This window comes from Pararge aegeria, chromosome 18 (assembly GCF_905163445.1).
Source record: "Pararge aegeria chromosome 18, ilParAegt1.1, whole genome shotgun sequence".
Classification (NCBI taxonomy): Eukaryota; Metazoa; Arthropoda; class Insecta; order Lepidoptera; family Nymphalidae; genus Pararge; species Pararge aegeria.
Window position 1 is genome coordinate 10,919,485 of NC_053197.1, and position 15,725 is coordinate 10,935,209.

The following is a 15,725-nucleotide window of genomic DNA, read 5'->3' on the forward strand; positions in this document are numbered from 1 at the left end:
GCTTCCAATAAATTGGTACTTACTTAATAAGTTTCAATAGTAAATTACCTACTATTGAAACTCATTTTTTAAATAACGCCAGTTTCAGTTGAAGCTTTATTAATACTAGTAACGACATCTGTTGGCAATATTTAGAAGCTAGTTTAATAATTAACATAACACATTTAAACTATACTAAATTTCAAATATTAAGGATTTTTTAAAGATTCACATAAAATATAATTTCAACATACAACAGCCTGTATTCAAAGTAAAACAATGACAAATTTTCTGCTCTACTGCAAAGGTAGCGCTTGCGCAGCCATTATTACGTTGAGAAACGAAGCGTAGCTTTGAACCAAGCGTTGCTCTGCCGGCTCATTGTAATAACGTATGTGCCTTCGAGATGGCGTCACTAGTACTTTGCTTTCTATTGTTCCAATTTGTGACGGGAAATGAAAATTATAGAAACGATGGTATTTTGCATCATATAAATAGTGGAATGAAAATCGCTACGGAGTTTTTGGGTAAGTAAATTCTATGATCGCTTTGATTATATATTCTGGTGGATTTAATATGGGATTACACGGTGGTATTCAGACCAATGTGGTCTAGTGGAGTACGCAAAATGCTAAACGTTCGGCAGGAAGTCACGAGGTCCTTGGCTCGAATCCCGAGTCACGCTGAAAACTGCATTGGGATTTTCTTTAAAGAAAATGTCAGTAGACCGGAATTTAGATTTAATCCAGTCTCCAGGCTGATAGGTACTCCCCAACAAATATGATGGATATAAACAGTCGACTTACAAGAAATGGTCATAAATTAGTGACATCTGCATATCGTCTGCGAAAGGTGCAGAAGTCATTTCTGGGATTGAGTATACGCTTTTATAATATGATTCCTAAGGTAATCTTGGACCTATATCAATGCATAAGTTTAAAGAATGTGTTAAAACACATTTATTACAGCGAGGTTATTATACAATTGATGAGTTTCTCAATGACAAGGTTGCTTGGAAGCATCCTGCTCCGCTTTCATCTCTCACAAGATAGAAAAATGAATGTTAAAATGTAAAATGTAAATTTTTGATGTTGGAAAAGAGCAACTTCTGAGTTTCTTGCCGGCTTTTTCTCGGTAGAATCTTCCGAACCGGTGGTAGAGTCACTACACACGGAAAGACTTGACGTTTCAAAAGTGCTTGTATTAGGCCTACTTGAAATAAATGAATTTTGAATTTTTGAACCATTTATTTTGCAGATTTTAAATTGGATTAAATGCCGATAGTTCTGTGGATATGTATTACGTAGGTACACGTTAGGTACTTAGGACAAAGCTTGTGCTATCATTTACTAACGGGAAATATTTAAACTTAAAACATGCTTGAAAGTCTGCACTTTTAACAAATTACCTGTTTATTTTATAATAGAATAATTTACAAATACACACTTAATAAATGAATAGTTCAAAAAAACACGCTCGGTATAATATATTAAACTAATTTCTACCTTTTAGTTTAGTTTATTTATAAATCGTGTTTTTTGTTTTTTAAACAATTTTGTTTTTTAGACAGAAATTATAACTCATTCACCATCGAATTTGGTAATATTAGAGAAATCAGCTTAAGATAGTAGTTGAAAATTAAACATAACATAATTCCTGCCTTAATCGACTATAGATGAAAATTATATATATATTTTCAAAATCTTATTTTCTGAATTGAAATAAATAAATATTTAATATGAAATAAATATATTACGACAATATACACATCGCCATAAAATAAGCGTAGCTTGTGTTTAGGGTACTTAGATTACTTTTGAATAATTTATGAATAATATACATAGTATCTAGTTGTGGGAATCGAACTCACAGATCAGAAAGCAGGGCCACTGGAATTATCTTATCAAATTAGTGTATTGTCATTGGTCCTCGATATATCTTTGAACCAAATCATGTTCAAAGGAGTAATCATACAAAAAACATACCTACAACTACTAACCACAAAACTTAAAATTACCAACTACATACTTAAACTTAAGAGTTTGGAACATCGTCGCAAGGTTGCCTGCCTTTCAGTATTCTATACTATATATTTCGGAGAGTGTGCTCAAGAACTATTTGATCTAGTTCCCCCCTCGTCCTTTTACCATCGAACCGCGAGGCACCGTAAGGATCGGCATCCCTACGTGGTCGATATACTGCGGACGCGTACGAAGCGCTTCGCATCTTCGTTTCTGATCCGCACCGCTAGGATCTGGAATGCTCTTCCAGCTTCCATTTTCCCCAGTTCCTACAATATGAGTACTTTCAAATCAAGAGTATATAGGCATCTTCTAGGCAAGCGCGCTCCACCTTAGGCTGCATCATTGCTTACCATCAGGTGTGATTGCAGTCAAGCGCTCGTCTATAAACATAAAAAAACCTACAGGTGAAACTAAAAAAGCGCGTAAAAATTGTGTAAGTATTAATGTATTATAACCGAACAAATCGAGTCCTCCAGGCTGACTTCTTGCTTAAATCCCTTCGGATAATTTTTTTTTATAATATAGGATTAGGAATTATGCTTAGTAAAATTCAAAATTCATTTCGTTCTGTAGGCCCAGTTTATAAGCACGTTCGGAAGGCAGTCTGGAACTAAGATTAGCAGTAAGTAACGAAGGACTGTAGTAAGGAGTCAGTCTGGAAGACTAAACAAGGTAGATAGGTACTTAAATATAAATTGAATCATTTTTTAATGCTAAAAATGTACTTGATACCTAAACCTGGCACTTTGATGTGTTTAGGTTTATTTACTTAATAAGAAAAAAACCCCTTTTTTCAGGATCCGAATCGATTGCTTTGAAGGTTGCAGATTTTGTAGTTCGCGCTTTCCAACCCATGCCGTCGAGAAGACAACCATCGGACAGTTACCCTGATGAATCTGCCGATAGCGATGAAGATTCAGGGGAAAACATACCTAAATACAATATAAATGAGGTTCCACCTACCATGTCACCGCTGCGCCACTTAGTGAGACTATTGGGTCTTCAACCGAAGCAAATTAGCGCTGTAGCTGTCAATGCTCTCATATTTGTCGCTCAGATGGTAAATATAATTACTTATTCAGTAATTAAAGCACGTCATTTTATGTCATAATGTATGTACAGTCACGAACCTATCTTCCAGATTGTTTATTTATTTAATTATTTATACTCTTTATTTGTACACCACTCAGAAAAACGAGTAAATAATAAAGAACAAACACATGAAGAATGAAGCAGTATACAAAAGGAGGCCTTATCGCTAAGTAGCGACAGGCAACCTTAGGATTAAGAAAACTAAAAAGAAAAACGAATAGAATAATATTAGTAACTACAATTTTACTTATCCTTAACTACTCGTCATATTAAGTAGGTACCTATCAGATTAGATTACCGATAAGTTACCATATAGGCCTTAATTGCAGTCAGTTAGTGGATATTTTTATTGGATAGTGCCAACATAATGTAAAGGTTGTCTTTTACCCAAGGTGTAAAACTAAAGAGCGTTTTTTACAGCCATAATAAATCATTGACTTTAGGTACCTATTAGGACATGGTTTCAACTTTATACCTACACTGAAAAAGAAACTGACAAACGGGTGGATGGAAAGACAAACAAACGACTTATCTTATTTTTCATTGTGAGATTTGGAAATATATTTGTTACTCTTACCATAGCTACGTATTATCTTTGCAGATAACATCGTTCTTAGCAGGGCCTAATACAAACAAAAAACACCGTTCCGAAGATTTAACGACGTGGATTCTTAATAAAAATTCCAGACGACTTCAGGATCTCATTGAAACCGCCAAAAACGAATCTTTACCAGAACATATAGAAGAGCTTATACGAAACCAAGAGTCAAATGAAGAAACCAGTTGCATACGTCTTTTGGTTTGTAAGATAACTCCTTTCGTTAATAAAATGCAAAAGGCTGTGTTCAGCGAAAAAGATGAGCGCTCCAATGAAGAAATGCGCGGTGCATCTTTTATGTATCGACATCTGCCCACCAGAGCTGAAATTGACTCTAGAAGTAAAATCTGTGAACTTAAATATAAAGAATGTAATTTATACGAATAAAACATCGTTAAATAAATTGCTTATTAAATAAGTATTCAGTTTGAAATAAATATATTAGTGTATCATGCATAATATATCATATATAATTCGAAGACTCTATTGAGTCTTCTAATTAATGTCAGATCATTTAAATAACGTAGTCCATCTCTTCTTATATTATGACTTAGAATCTTTTCATAAGGTACTTTAGGCAAAAATGTGTTTTACTAAATCTTTATATATATATTTCTTGTGTGCGTGTGTGTCACTGAACTCCTCCTAAACGGCTGGACCGATTTGAATGAATTTTTTGGTATGCGATTGGGTGGCACCCTGGATGGTTTAGATTCACAAATTAGCCCGACAGATGGCGCTGGGGTCCGCTAGTATACTTATATAAATTATCTCTTTTACACTGACGTAATCAGAAATACTTAATCAATATTTGAAAAATACACCCTAACCAGTATTAGATATAAGATTCGTGGAGTAGCACGAATCTTTTATATATTTTGTTCACAATCAAGTGGCGTGGAAAACCTAAAAGTATAACGCGCTGACGTTGTTGAAGTGGACGGGAAATAAGGCGTAGTCAAAATAATAGACGCTTAAGAAAGTGAGAACGGATATAAGAACCGAAACACTACATTACTTACATAACATTAAAGATCAATGACCGTAAGTAACATACCTACATTTAATATATATTTACTTTTTGAATTATCTATTATCTAACATGTCTGAGATCTGAGACAGCTTGGCGTGTACTTAGTTACCTTAGGACCTGTTTTGAAAGTCTAAATACTTGGTACCTACTAACAACCTAATTATTTAGACTCTTCGATCTCACTATTAAATTTCTTCAGTATTTCGACCAAGAACATATTACTTGTTACTGACTAAAATAACAATAATTAGAAAACTAATTTGCAATATTAAATATTATAACTTATATAACTCTTTGGAAAATGTAACAAATTTAAACGGTAGTGTTTGTAACGAAAACTAATGATTTGCTCAATAAAACCTAATAATACATATTTGCTTAAGACATAACATACTTGATGTAAAGTTCTACAACGTGACTTCTTCTTCGAAGCACAGTAGATTGTGAACCTATTCAATAATTTTATTGATCAAAAAATTACCTAATTATAAAGCACAAAACGAAGTTGTGTAATACTTTTTGTTTAATTTTTGCAATATATCTAGAACAAAACTGTTGTAGGGATATTTTTATGTTACTTAACAAAACTAAGTATAACTTTAGGACTTAAGCCAAAAGATATCTTTTTAAGATTGGATTCGGGACGGGTCTCTTCACAGAATGTGAAGGGCTTAGGCCGTAGTCCACAACGCTGGTCAAGTTCGGTAGACTTTGCAGGCCTTTGAGAACATTATGGAGAACTCTTAGTTATGCAGGTTCACTCAGGATGTTTTCCTTCAACGGGACATTTTAATTTTTTAATTAAAAAAAGCACCTAACACCGAAATGTTAAGAGTTACGTGCCGTGGATTTGAACAAGGTCCCACCGAAAGGGATACCGAAGCTCTAACCACTGAGGCACTGAGCTAACATTGTGCATAGAGCTGAGTACAGAATGCACAAAAGCTTGTTAAGGTTGAGGCATTGTAGTGTTTATAATTATTGTTCTTCAAAGCCGTAGAACTCGGTACTCTTCAATAAAGCTCTGAACTCTGCACTCACCGAGGCTGATAAATTAAAACCATGTCGAGAGTTATCATGTGATAATTTGAAAATTGAGAATGAACGAATGTCAATAACATAGGTAGTTCCGTTGTATAATGAGTGACTGATGTAATAATTAGATAATGGATCGAAGCCTGGGCGATGTTCGGTGCAGTGACTGGTGTTACGCAACGCTCACGAAGAAAGTCGGAGCCGTCAGCCAGCGTCGTGTCGGTGGAAAGCTCAGAGTAATTCGTGGTACTCAGTATTCTGTGATACGGTTCTGATTTTAAATATTTTTTTTTCCTGTTTCCTTGTGTGAGTGCGGTACTTTTACGATGGTAGTTACCTACCTACTTAACTACGCTCCAAATTGCAATAATAAAATCGTATTCAGGAGATTTATTTTCTACTGACAAAAGCGCATAGAAGAGCTGTTTAGAGCTTAGTCCCACCAAGTCATTTCAATGCGGTTTGGCTCTTACAATATTCTGTACATGTTTTTGAGAATAACCGGGACCGACGGGAAACATGCTCTTCGAGGCATTGGGGTATTGAAATGTAATGACATAATTTCCTAACTCCGGGCTAGTACTGAGAATTTCTTGGACCGCCAACAATTTTTGGCCCAACCTAGGATCAATCCCAAGATTTTGTAATCCGTAGTCAACCATGCGAAGTAGAGAAACCAGGCACCATGATAAATTAATCTTATTTATAATCTTCAGAAGCAGTTAATATCATTTTCTTACGGTTTCCTGTGATTTAAATAACTTTAATCATCGACAGTGGCGTGCATTGGGTTTCTTACCAGGGTACGCATACTGCAGGAAAATTTAATAAAACGGTTAACATTCTCCTCCTATAATTACGAGTTATATATCAATGTTTGGGGTAGGCAGTGCTTTTGTGAACGTATGAAGTGCACGCCGCTGATCATCGATCTAAAGTGCTCTAAAAAACTTGAATCTATCTAAAGTTTTTTTATTAATTCAATTATTAGGTACTATTCTCTAAGATTGTAGGATAATATATCTACCTATGATTTGTATAATGCTCACTTAAAATTCATTTGTTTATGACAAGTGAAGTAAAAGCTTCTATATTTGATTGATTTTTGACTATCATTATTGTGGCTCGATATGCTTGGTTTGTGGATCAATAAGAATTATGCTTTTCAGATTTGCTTGATAATCAATCATTATAGTCGCATGTTAGCGGCCAATAAATACGTACCAAGGTTAAATAAACGAGCAGAGATTTATAAATCGAAAAACAATCTACAGTGGCGATCGACAAAAAATATGATATCAATGGTATGTCGCCTAAACATTTTCTCGATTCTGTTTGATCACACGTAGGTGTCGATCGTAGGTAAAAGGCACCTGATTATTGTAAGCTACCTTAATCGATTTGGAATTTATAGACGCGTCGAATACGCATATAGAGATTATGCTGAGCGTGAACTTTTACTTATTCCGTATGGTCCTACATAAAACAGGGTAAGTAAAACTTCGTAAAACGTTGGTGAAGTATTAAAGTTCCCTTAAATAAGCCCTTTTTCCCTTAAAAAATTTAAGATGTGCTAAAGTTAGGTACCATCATAAAATTTTTTTCGTAAGTAAAATTCTTCTTACTATTTTTTCCAAAGGTTTTGCTAAGCCTGGACTCGAAGATAACTTCACATATTATGATATCGTATAAATTCTATATGATATCATATAACTTAGAAATTATCTTTCGTACCTAATAATGAAATATTATTGCGAGATAATATAATTTTTACAATGAGTTCATTTAAAAATTATTTTTGTAAAAAGGTATTATGAATTTTCGAAAAATGATTTATGTATTCCTGCCATCAGTTGCTCGTCTTTTACGATTTGGGTCAAGCAATGATAATGTTACTATTGTAAACTCAATATGGTCCAATAGTAATGTATATATGTATCAAAAGGCAAAGATAGTTATTACAATGTAGGAATCCGCTAACAAAGGATTGAAAATTCCAACCCTAAGAGGGTTAAATGGGCGATAAAAGTTTGTATAAAATCCTTCATTTATTCATTTTTCAAGTTAATTCTGTGAAATTTTGATTTTATGTTTCTGATTAAAAATAAAGAAATAAGCACGTGTTTCACATATTTTTTAAATTCCAACCCCAAAGGCATCAAATAGGGTGGGAAAATTTATTTGAAAGTTTCTGATTTTCTAAGTAATTTACGTTCATATTTTTCTATTAGCAGCAAGACATTTTTTTAAACCTTTGTAGTTAAAATTTACCAGATCAAAAATTGAAATTAACGTGCGCGAAACCGCGGGCAAAAGCTAGTTAAATATATTACTGTTGCAAGCAAGCGAGCTTAAGTCAAGTGTAGGAGATGTATTTCGCCATTTGTCTAACACCATAGCACCACAACCACAATACCATACCATAGCATCTAACCTGATTAGGCTCTATGTTAGAAACTCACGTAAAAGTCCAACTCACATTTAACCGTTAGTAAGATAGATACGTATAATTTAAAATTAAATTTCCCTTTAATTTGACCGAGAAAAGAGGTTGATTACGAGCGGCTAAGTAGGTTTGTCGTGTTGTCAATGCGAGCCAGAGAAAGTGGTGTGGTTACACGGTCGAGTAAAAAATGCCTAAATTCGGCATGAAACAAAAATATAAGTGCAAACCGCGGACGTTCACCTCACTGGCTAACAATGCCCTCTCTTATTTGCTTAATTGCGAATGAGCAATAGAGAAACCAATTCTGCATTTTTGTTGGCCACGAGCTATAGGTATTTGAGCTATCCTCTTAACACATACCTAACTTATAGTTTATGAAACCGTATACCACATTATATGAATTCAAAGTTATCAGAAGTTCTATTATTTATTTGCTTTACGTAACTAAATGTAACATTTTAAAATGATCTAATTCAGTACAACATAATCATTCAAGTTAATAATATTTGTAGTCTTTAAATTAGGCTACTATCGTAAATGGACTACTTTTTTTAGCATGCTGACGTGTTTTTCTATAAAGAAACTCTCATTAGATCAGTAGTACCAAGTACCAACCAGCCAGAAAATCTAATTAAGCAAAGTTTCGCCTGGCTTATTGAGCAAGCAGTCATATCTGACATCAACGCATTATAAAGATGGGAGAAGATACATTTTTACCCTTTCACCGGGGAGATTATTGTCTCTATGCTAGCCGTGCAGAAGTACATTGGAACATCCCTAGACTGAAGATGACGAATTAAAATAAAAAAAACGACAGTTGTACATAAACATATTGTAATACAAAACATATAATTCATGAACACTTACTTATATACCGTAGGTACTTATTTGTGAAATTTATACCTATTGCGTGTGTTAGGAAATAGGGAATTACAGCACTTTATCTATGATAAACACGATGATTATATTAAATATATCAACAAATCATAGTTTGTATACTCATTGATAATGTATTGAAAATAGAATAATGGACTTTAGTAGACTGTCAAATAAAAGTATAGGATCTATGGCGGGAGACGCGAGTTTGACAAGTTAGATTGGCGGCAAAGAAAAGTGAGGACGGATTTAAAGTAATGAATTGAGAAAAGGAGATTAAGTAAAGTATTGTGGATAGAACGTTACAAATTGGGAATAGATGATTTATAATGGAAACGATATACTTAAGTGTCATGTATGGAGTTTTTATATAAGTTTATTACTTTTTATATTGTGACGTTTGATATCTGTCTCCGATTAAATGGTGTAGCGAGCAGCCGTATTTCTATTACTAAGATATTTTTCAGTGGCGACGAGATTATAAAGAACTACAAAACACGTAAGGAAAAAGCAGTAGGTACATAGTCAAGATGTCGATTGGTAAGATTGCAGAGTTTAAGCTCGGGAGCGATAATTGGCGTTTGTACATTGAAAGATTGGAACAGTACTTTGTAAGTAATAAAATCACAAATGAGTTGTATGTACCAACGCTAATAACAGTTATGGGTGCAAGTACCTATGAATTGTTGGTCAGTTTGTGCACTCCTGACAAACCAGTTTCAAAAACATTCGCAGAGCTGTCAGACATATTAGGAAATCATTTGGATCCAAAGCCATGCGTATTAGCCGAAAGATTCAAGTTTAGACAGCAGGTGCAAACAAAAGAAGAAAAAATATCACAATATGTAGCAGATTTGAAGAAATTATCAAAAACGTGTGAGTTTGGGACATGGTTAGAAGAAAGCCTTCGTGACCAATTGGTTTGTGGCTTGTCGAATGAAACTATACGACAACGGTTGTTCACAGAGTTGCATTTGAATTTTTCTAAGGCATATCAGCTAGCGTGCAGCATGGAAGCAGCTGAAAAAGATGCCGCGCTAGTGGAGACAAAATCTACGATGTTCAGCGGATTTGGCAATAGCAGTAGTGTCACGGCAGATTGCCAGACCATGGCGGGAGCATGGCGGGGCAAAAATGACAGTCAAACGCGGTCGTCGAAAGAACGCCAACAGGGTCAGAGGCAGCGTTCTTTTCTAGTGCGTGAAGCGCCTACGACAGAAGTGAAGTCGTCTTCATCATCTAACAGAAGTAGGAGGTTACGATCAGGCAGTGCAAGCAGCGCTTGCAGCGTTTGTGGTGGTGACCATGCAGCAGTGGGGTGCCGCTATTCTCGGTTTGTGTGCCGAGTCTGTAATCGACAGGGGCACCTAGCCAGGGTCTGTTCGTACCTAACGCATTATAACATGGTTGCAGCAGAGCCAGTAAGCGAAATCGATTCTAGCAGCGAGGAAGGAAGTGAGGAGGTAATTGTACAAATGAACCAGATTTCAGTGGAAAGTTGTAAACCCATTCTAATAATGTTGAAGGTTAACAATCATACCTTGAAGATGGAGTGTGATACAGGCAGTGCCGTCTCTTGTATCAGTTTCGACCTGTATTCACAGAAGTTTAGTGATTCGAGATTAAGTAGATGTAATTTAACTTTAAGATACTATACGGGCGAAGTAGTTCACCCGGTAGGCATGCTACGTCCCTTAGTTAAATATGGAGATATTAGTAAATATTTGGATCTATATGTTATCCGGAATGGGAAAACCTTGTTATTGGGTAGGCAATGGATCGTAGAGCTAGGGGTACAATTACCCAGATTTAACTGCAATAGTGTCGAAGTAAGTGATTTTAATTTATCGGAATTCAGTTCCAGATATTGTGAGGTTTTTGCGGACGGCTTGGGGCGATTCACTGGCGGTACGGTTGGTATTCATCTGCGACCCGAAGCGGTACCAGTGTTCATGCGTGCAAGGCCGTTGGCATTCGCGCTGCGCGAGCCAGTTGAGCGCGCGCTGGATCAGTTGACGCGTGATGGTATCCTCACACCAGTCGACCGCTCCGACTGGGCTACGCCGATAGTACCTGTGGTCAAAAAGGACGGAAATATCCGGATATGCGCTGATTATAAATTGACGCTAAATAAAAACATTGTAGTGGATCGGTATCCCTTACCAAGAGTAGAAGATCTGCTGGTGCGATTGCACGGAGGAAAACGTTTCACTAAGATTGATTTGTCGCAGGCGTATTGTCAATTCGAATTAGACGAGCGTTCGAAGCAATATACGGTAATTAATACTCATAAGGGATTATTTAGATATAATAGGTTGGTATTTGGTCTGTCGTCGAGCCCAGGTATATTTCAAAAGAGGTTAGAGGCATTGTTTGCAGATCTGCCTAAAGTAGGTGTCTTCTTAGATGATATAATAATAACAGGTCAGAATAGTGCGGAGCATTTAGATAATTTACATAAAGTTTTTGATCGATTGCAGTCGAGTGGGTTGAGGGTAAAAAAAGAGAAATGCAATTTTTTTGCAGAGTCGGTATCTTATTTAGGACACGTTATCAGCAAGACAGGCGTTCATACGTGTCCGGACAAGATCAAGGCTATCGTAAAGACACCCGCGCCGACTAATGTTTCCGAATTAAGAGCATTCATCGGATTGATTATGTATTACAGCAAGTTCATAAAGAATGTGAGTACCGTTATGGCACCGTTATACAGTCTCCTAAAGGCGGGGGTTGCATTTGAGTGGAGTAGGGAATGTGAGAACGCCTTTGCGATGGTTAAAAAACAGTTAGTTTCAAGTGATGTATTAGTACACTATTCGATTGACCTGCCTTTGATTCTTACAACTGACGCAAGTAGTGTAGGAATCGGGGCGGTAATTTCGCAGCTCACGGCTGAAGGCGAGCGTCCAGTAGCGTTTAGTTCGCGCTCTTTATCTTCCAGCGAGCGCGCGTACTCGCAGATCGACCGGGAAGCGCTCAGCATTGTGTTTGGGGTTAGGAAATTTCACCAATATTTATATGGAAGGAAGTTTACTTTGAGGACGGATCATAAGCCGCTAACATTTATTTTTGGAAATAAGGTAGGCATCCCGGTTATGGCTGCGTCTCGTTTACAGAGATGGGCGGTGCTGTTGTCAGGCTATAATTATGATATAGAATTCGTTTCCTCCAGTAAAAACTGTGCTGATGCACTTTCCCGGCTTCCATCACATAGCAGTAATATTCGTGAACCTAAGAATGAGGTCACGTATGTGAATTTTGTAGAAGATTTTTTACCGATCACTCATGATGACATTAAAAAAAAATCATCAAAAGACTTACTTCTTAGTAAGGTTATGTCTTGCATTCAATCTGGGTGGCCAGCTAGTTGTTCTGACGAGCGCATGAGACCATACTATTTACGTCGGCATGAACTTTATTGTGAGCGGGGTTGCATAATGTGGGGCTATAGGCTTGTTGTACCGGACTCTCTGCAGAAAGGTATCTTAAAACAGTTACATGTTGGCCATTTAGGGATAGTAAAAGCTAAATCTTTGGCTCGCAGTTACGTTTGGTGGCCTAATATTGATGCTCAGATTGAAGCGACTTGCAAACAGTGCGAAACGTGCGCCATGGAAGCAGATGCTCCACCACGCACAACATCTCAGCCCTGGCCTTATCACCTACAGCCATGGTCACGGCTGCACTTAGATTTCTTAGGTCCTATAAACGGTAAAACCTTCTTGGTTCTTATTGATTCAACATCTAAATGGCTTGAAATTTTTGAAATGTCGAGTACAAAAGCAACCAGTGTAATAAAGGTTTTGAGGCAAACTTTTGCCAGGTTTGGTTTACCACTAGAAGTCACGTCAGATCAGGGTCCACCGTTTAGCAGCACAGAATTCAAAAATTTCTTAATGAATAATGGAATTCGTCAATCATTTTCACCTGCGTACCATCCCTCTTCAAATGGTGCTGCAGAGAACGCTGTCAAGTTATGTAAGCGCACAATAAGGAAGGCTCAGAGAGATAATGTAGATTTGGATGCAGCTTTACAAGCATTTTTACTCGCGTATAGGAACAGCATTCATTGCACCACTGGAGAAAGTCCGGCCGCAATATTACAACGTCGTGCGCTACGTTCGCGATTCGATTTGCTGCGTAGCGAACGCGCAAGGGCGGACAGAGTACGTGACGAGCAAAGCCGTCAAGTTGCGTTGGCGGGCGGTATTTCACGAGTTTTGACTCCAGGAGATTCAATCTGGGCTCGCGAATATGGGTCTCGCGATAAGTGGTCAAAGGGAACCGTTACTGCTTCAGAAGGGTCTCGGCGATATCTAGTGGACACCGGAAATGATCGTGTTTTATCCAGACACGTGGATCAAATCAGACGCAGATCACACATGTCCGATGTTCCTTGTCCAGTGTCATCTGCTAATGATAACCAAGAGGCATCCTTACAAGAAGCCATAAGCGCGACATCAGACAATACAGGCCAAGGAGTCTCGGCCGAGGAGACAAGTTCTAGTGAGCCCAGCTTGAAAATTGTTGGGGAGGAGGTTGACGATGGTATGACAACAGCAGTTGCGTCCTCGCCCGAATATACAACACCACCGTCAGTGATGCGCCCACGGCGAATAAGGAAGCCGGTTATCAGGTTTTCACCTTAGGGCTGGACATGTAAATTTAGGTTATTATTAGTTCTGGTAATTAGAAGCATTGTTTAGTTTTACTTTTGATGTGGCTTGTGTTTCCTTAGGAAATAAGAAGGGAGGTGTCATGTATGGAGTTTTTATATAAGTTTATTACTTTTTATATTGTGACGTTTGATATCTGTCTCCGATTAAATGGTGTAGCGAGCAGCCGTATTTCTATTACTAAGATATTTTTCATTAAGGAAATATTGTTGTGACGAAACAAGAATCGTATGTATTGGTGATGGAGTTGAGATAAGTTGTTGGTACTATGTTGGTACCTGATGTTGCATCAGATAAGTATATATCATCTTTTGGTTTATTTAGGTATCATATATGGAGCCCTAGCATAACTTTATACCGACAGTTTATGTAGCAGAGGTTGCTCTATACAAACAACTTGTTCCAAAAGTCCTGATGTTATAAGTGATCATAGTAGTTATGTTTTAACTGTCTTAAAATATGTCTTGTATCAAAGGGCCTAGCGTTATTACATATGACAATGTTGTAATTGTGTTTAGAAGTCTTTTTAATTGATTGAATAAAAGAGCAACGGTAGAGTTTCTTGCCAGTGGTCTTCTCTGCCGAAGACAGCATTCCGAACTGGTAGTAGAGTCATTTGAAGGTAACAAGTAATATGAATTATAGAGAAGCCTAATATACAGTATTAGAGTCAGTCCAGTTGTTTTATTTCACTCCTTGGGAAGTCAGGTTTATAGAGTACAGACCCACAACACTGCTCTAAAGCAGGTTGGTGGGATTTAATGATGTCTTTTATAAATTTAATACTTTAATAGGAAGGAAGAATAATAGTCATGAGAATAAATAAGAACTGCTAAGAAACTAGGTATTTAGCTTCAATAATACTGTTAATTAATGAAAGATTTAAGTGCCATCCTGAACATTGTGGGTATTGAAGTGAATATCTGAATACCTGGGCCTTCCATTCTTTATATTTTTAGCACGTGCGTCAATGTTTTAGTCGGTAACTTTGTTCTAATTTCTGTATTTAAACAACCTGATAGGTTTGCAAATAAAGTTCGATAAATTTGGAGATTCTACATTGCCTTGCCCTACATAGATACTATATGGTTACACCTTCTTTTTACCTAAAAAAACAGCAATTTAGCACTATAAAATAAAACATATACGTACTAAGATAGACAAGTATTAGGTACCTATTTTCATTTTTCCATTCATCGTTGTGCAAATATTAGTTAAGTAAGGTACATATTTTGATGAAATCATTATTTATAGTTGCTGTTTTTTTGTCTGGTTTTGTCTGGTGGGAGGGTTTACCCTACTGGCAACGACGTGCTGCCAAAAGTTCGGGTATGATGCCACGAAGAAACTGATTTTATGGATCAAATTCTATCAAATTATATCCCCCGACTACATCTCCTGACAGGGGATATAATTAACGTGTCCACCTACTAAAGAATGAGAACATGGGATAGCAGAAGTTCACCCCAGTTTAGTTTCACACATATATTATTGGGATATTATTTCTACTTGTGCTCCAATGCTAAAGCTGTAGAAGAAGATAAATTTGTATCCTTCCACCGGAAAGATCATTGTCTCCTGCCCATGCTAGCCGTACCTACAGGAGAGATTGCAGTTAGTTGGTAACTTATAGTTCAATTTTTTTTTTTTAACATAATTTGGCCAAGTACAGTTAGTCTTTTCTAACGTCAAAGGTTGTCTGGAAAAGATCGCTTTAGTGATAATACCACCTTTGCACGCTCTGTTTTCTATTCTAAGTTTCTTCTGTATATGTGTTTACTTTATATAAAATTTGTGTGTGCAATAAAGCTTTCAAACAAACAAACAAGTACGAGTCGGCCTCACGCCGAAAACAAAGGTATTGTTGACTGGATTAAACCTCCTTGTTGTTGTACCAACTAAGTATTACAATATAAGACATGTAGTATGTAATGGGTACCTACCTATGACAGCTAAAACTTTAAAC

At 36.8% G+C, this 15,725-nt stretch overlaps 2 protein-coding genes across 2 annotated transcripts; both read left to right on the forward strand.

Annotated features, from left to right (window-relative positions):
- The first annotated feature begins 384 nt into the window (after positions 1-384).
- Positions 385-4,080, forward strand: LOC120631618. The gene is made up of 3 exons (XM_039901273.1): positions 385-506; positions 2,801-3,063; positions 3,697-4,080. The coding sequence occupies exons 1-3, from the start codon at positions 386-388 to the stop codon at positions 4,078-4,080; spliced, it is 768 nt and encodes a 255-aa protein (XP_039757207.1). The 5' UTR covers position 385.
- Positions 4,081-9,449: 5,369 nt separating this feature from the next.
- LOC120631757 (uncharacterized protein K02A2.6-like) lies at positions 9,450-13,732 on the forward strand. The gene has a single exon (XM_039901436.1). It carries the CDS (start codon positions 9,614-9,616, stop codon positions 13,730-13,732), a length of 4,119 nt encoding a protein of 1,372 aa, XP_039757370.1. The 5' UTR covers positions 9,450-9,613.
- Positions 13,733-15,725: the final 1,993 nt, after the last annotated feature.

Coding starts and splice junctions, on each gene's coding strand:
- LOC120631618 (XM_039901273.1), top strand. CDS start 386: ATGGCGTCACTAGTACTTTGCTTTCTATTGTTCCAATTTGTGACGGGA. Junction 507..2,800: donor AATCGCTACGGAGTTTTTGG/GTAAGTAAATTC, acceptor CCCTTTTTTCAG/GATCCGAATCGATTGCTTTG. Junction 3,064..3,696: donor TCATATTTGTCGCTCAGATG/GTAAATATAATT, acceptor TTATCTTTGCAG/ATAACATCGTTCTTAGCAGG.
- LOC120631757 (XM_039901436.1), top strand. CDS start 9,614: ATGTCGATTGGTAAGATTGCAGAGTTTAAGCTCGGGAGCGATAATTGG.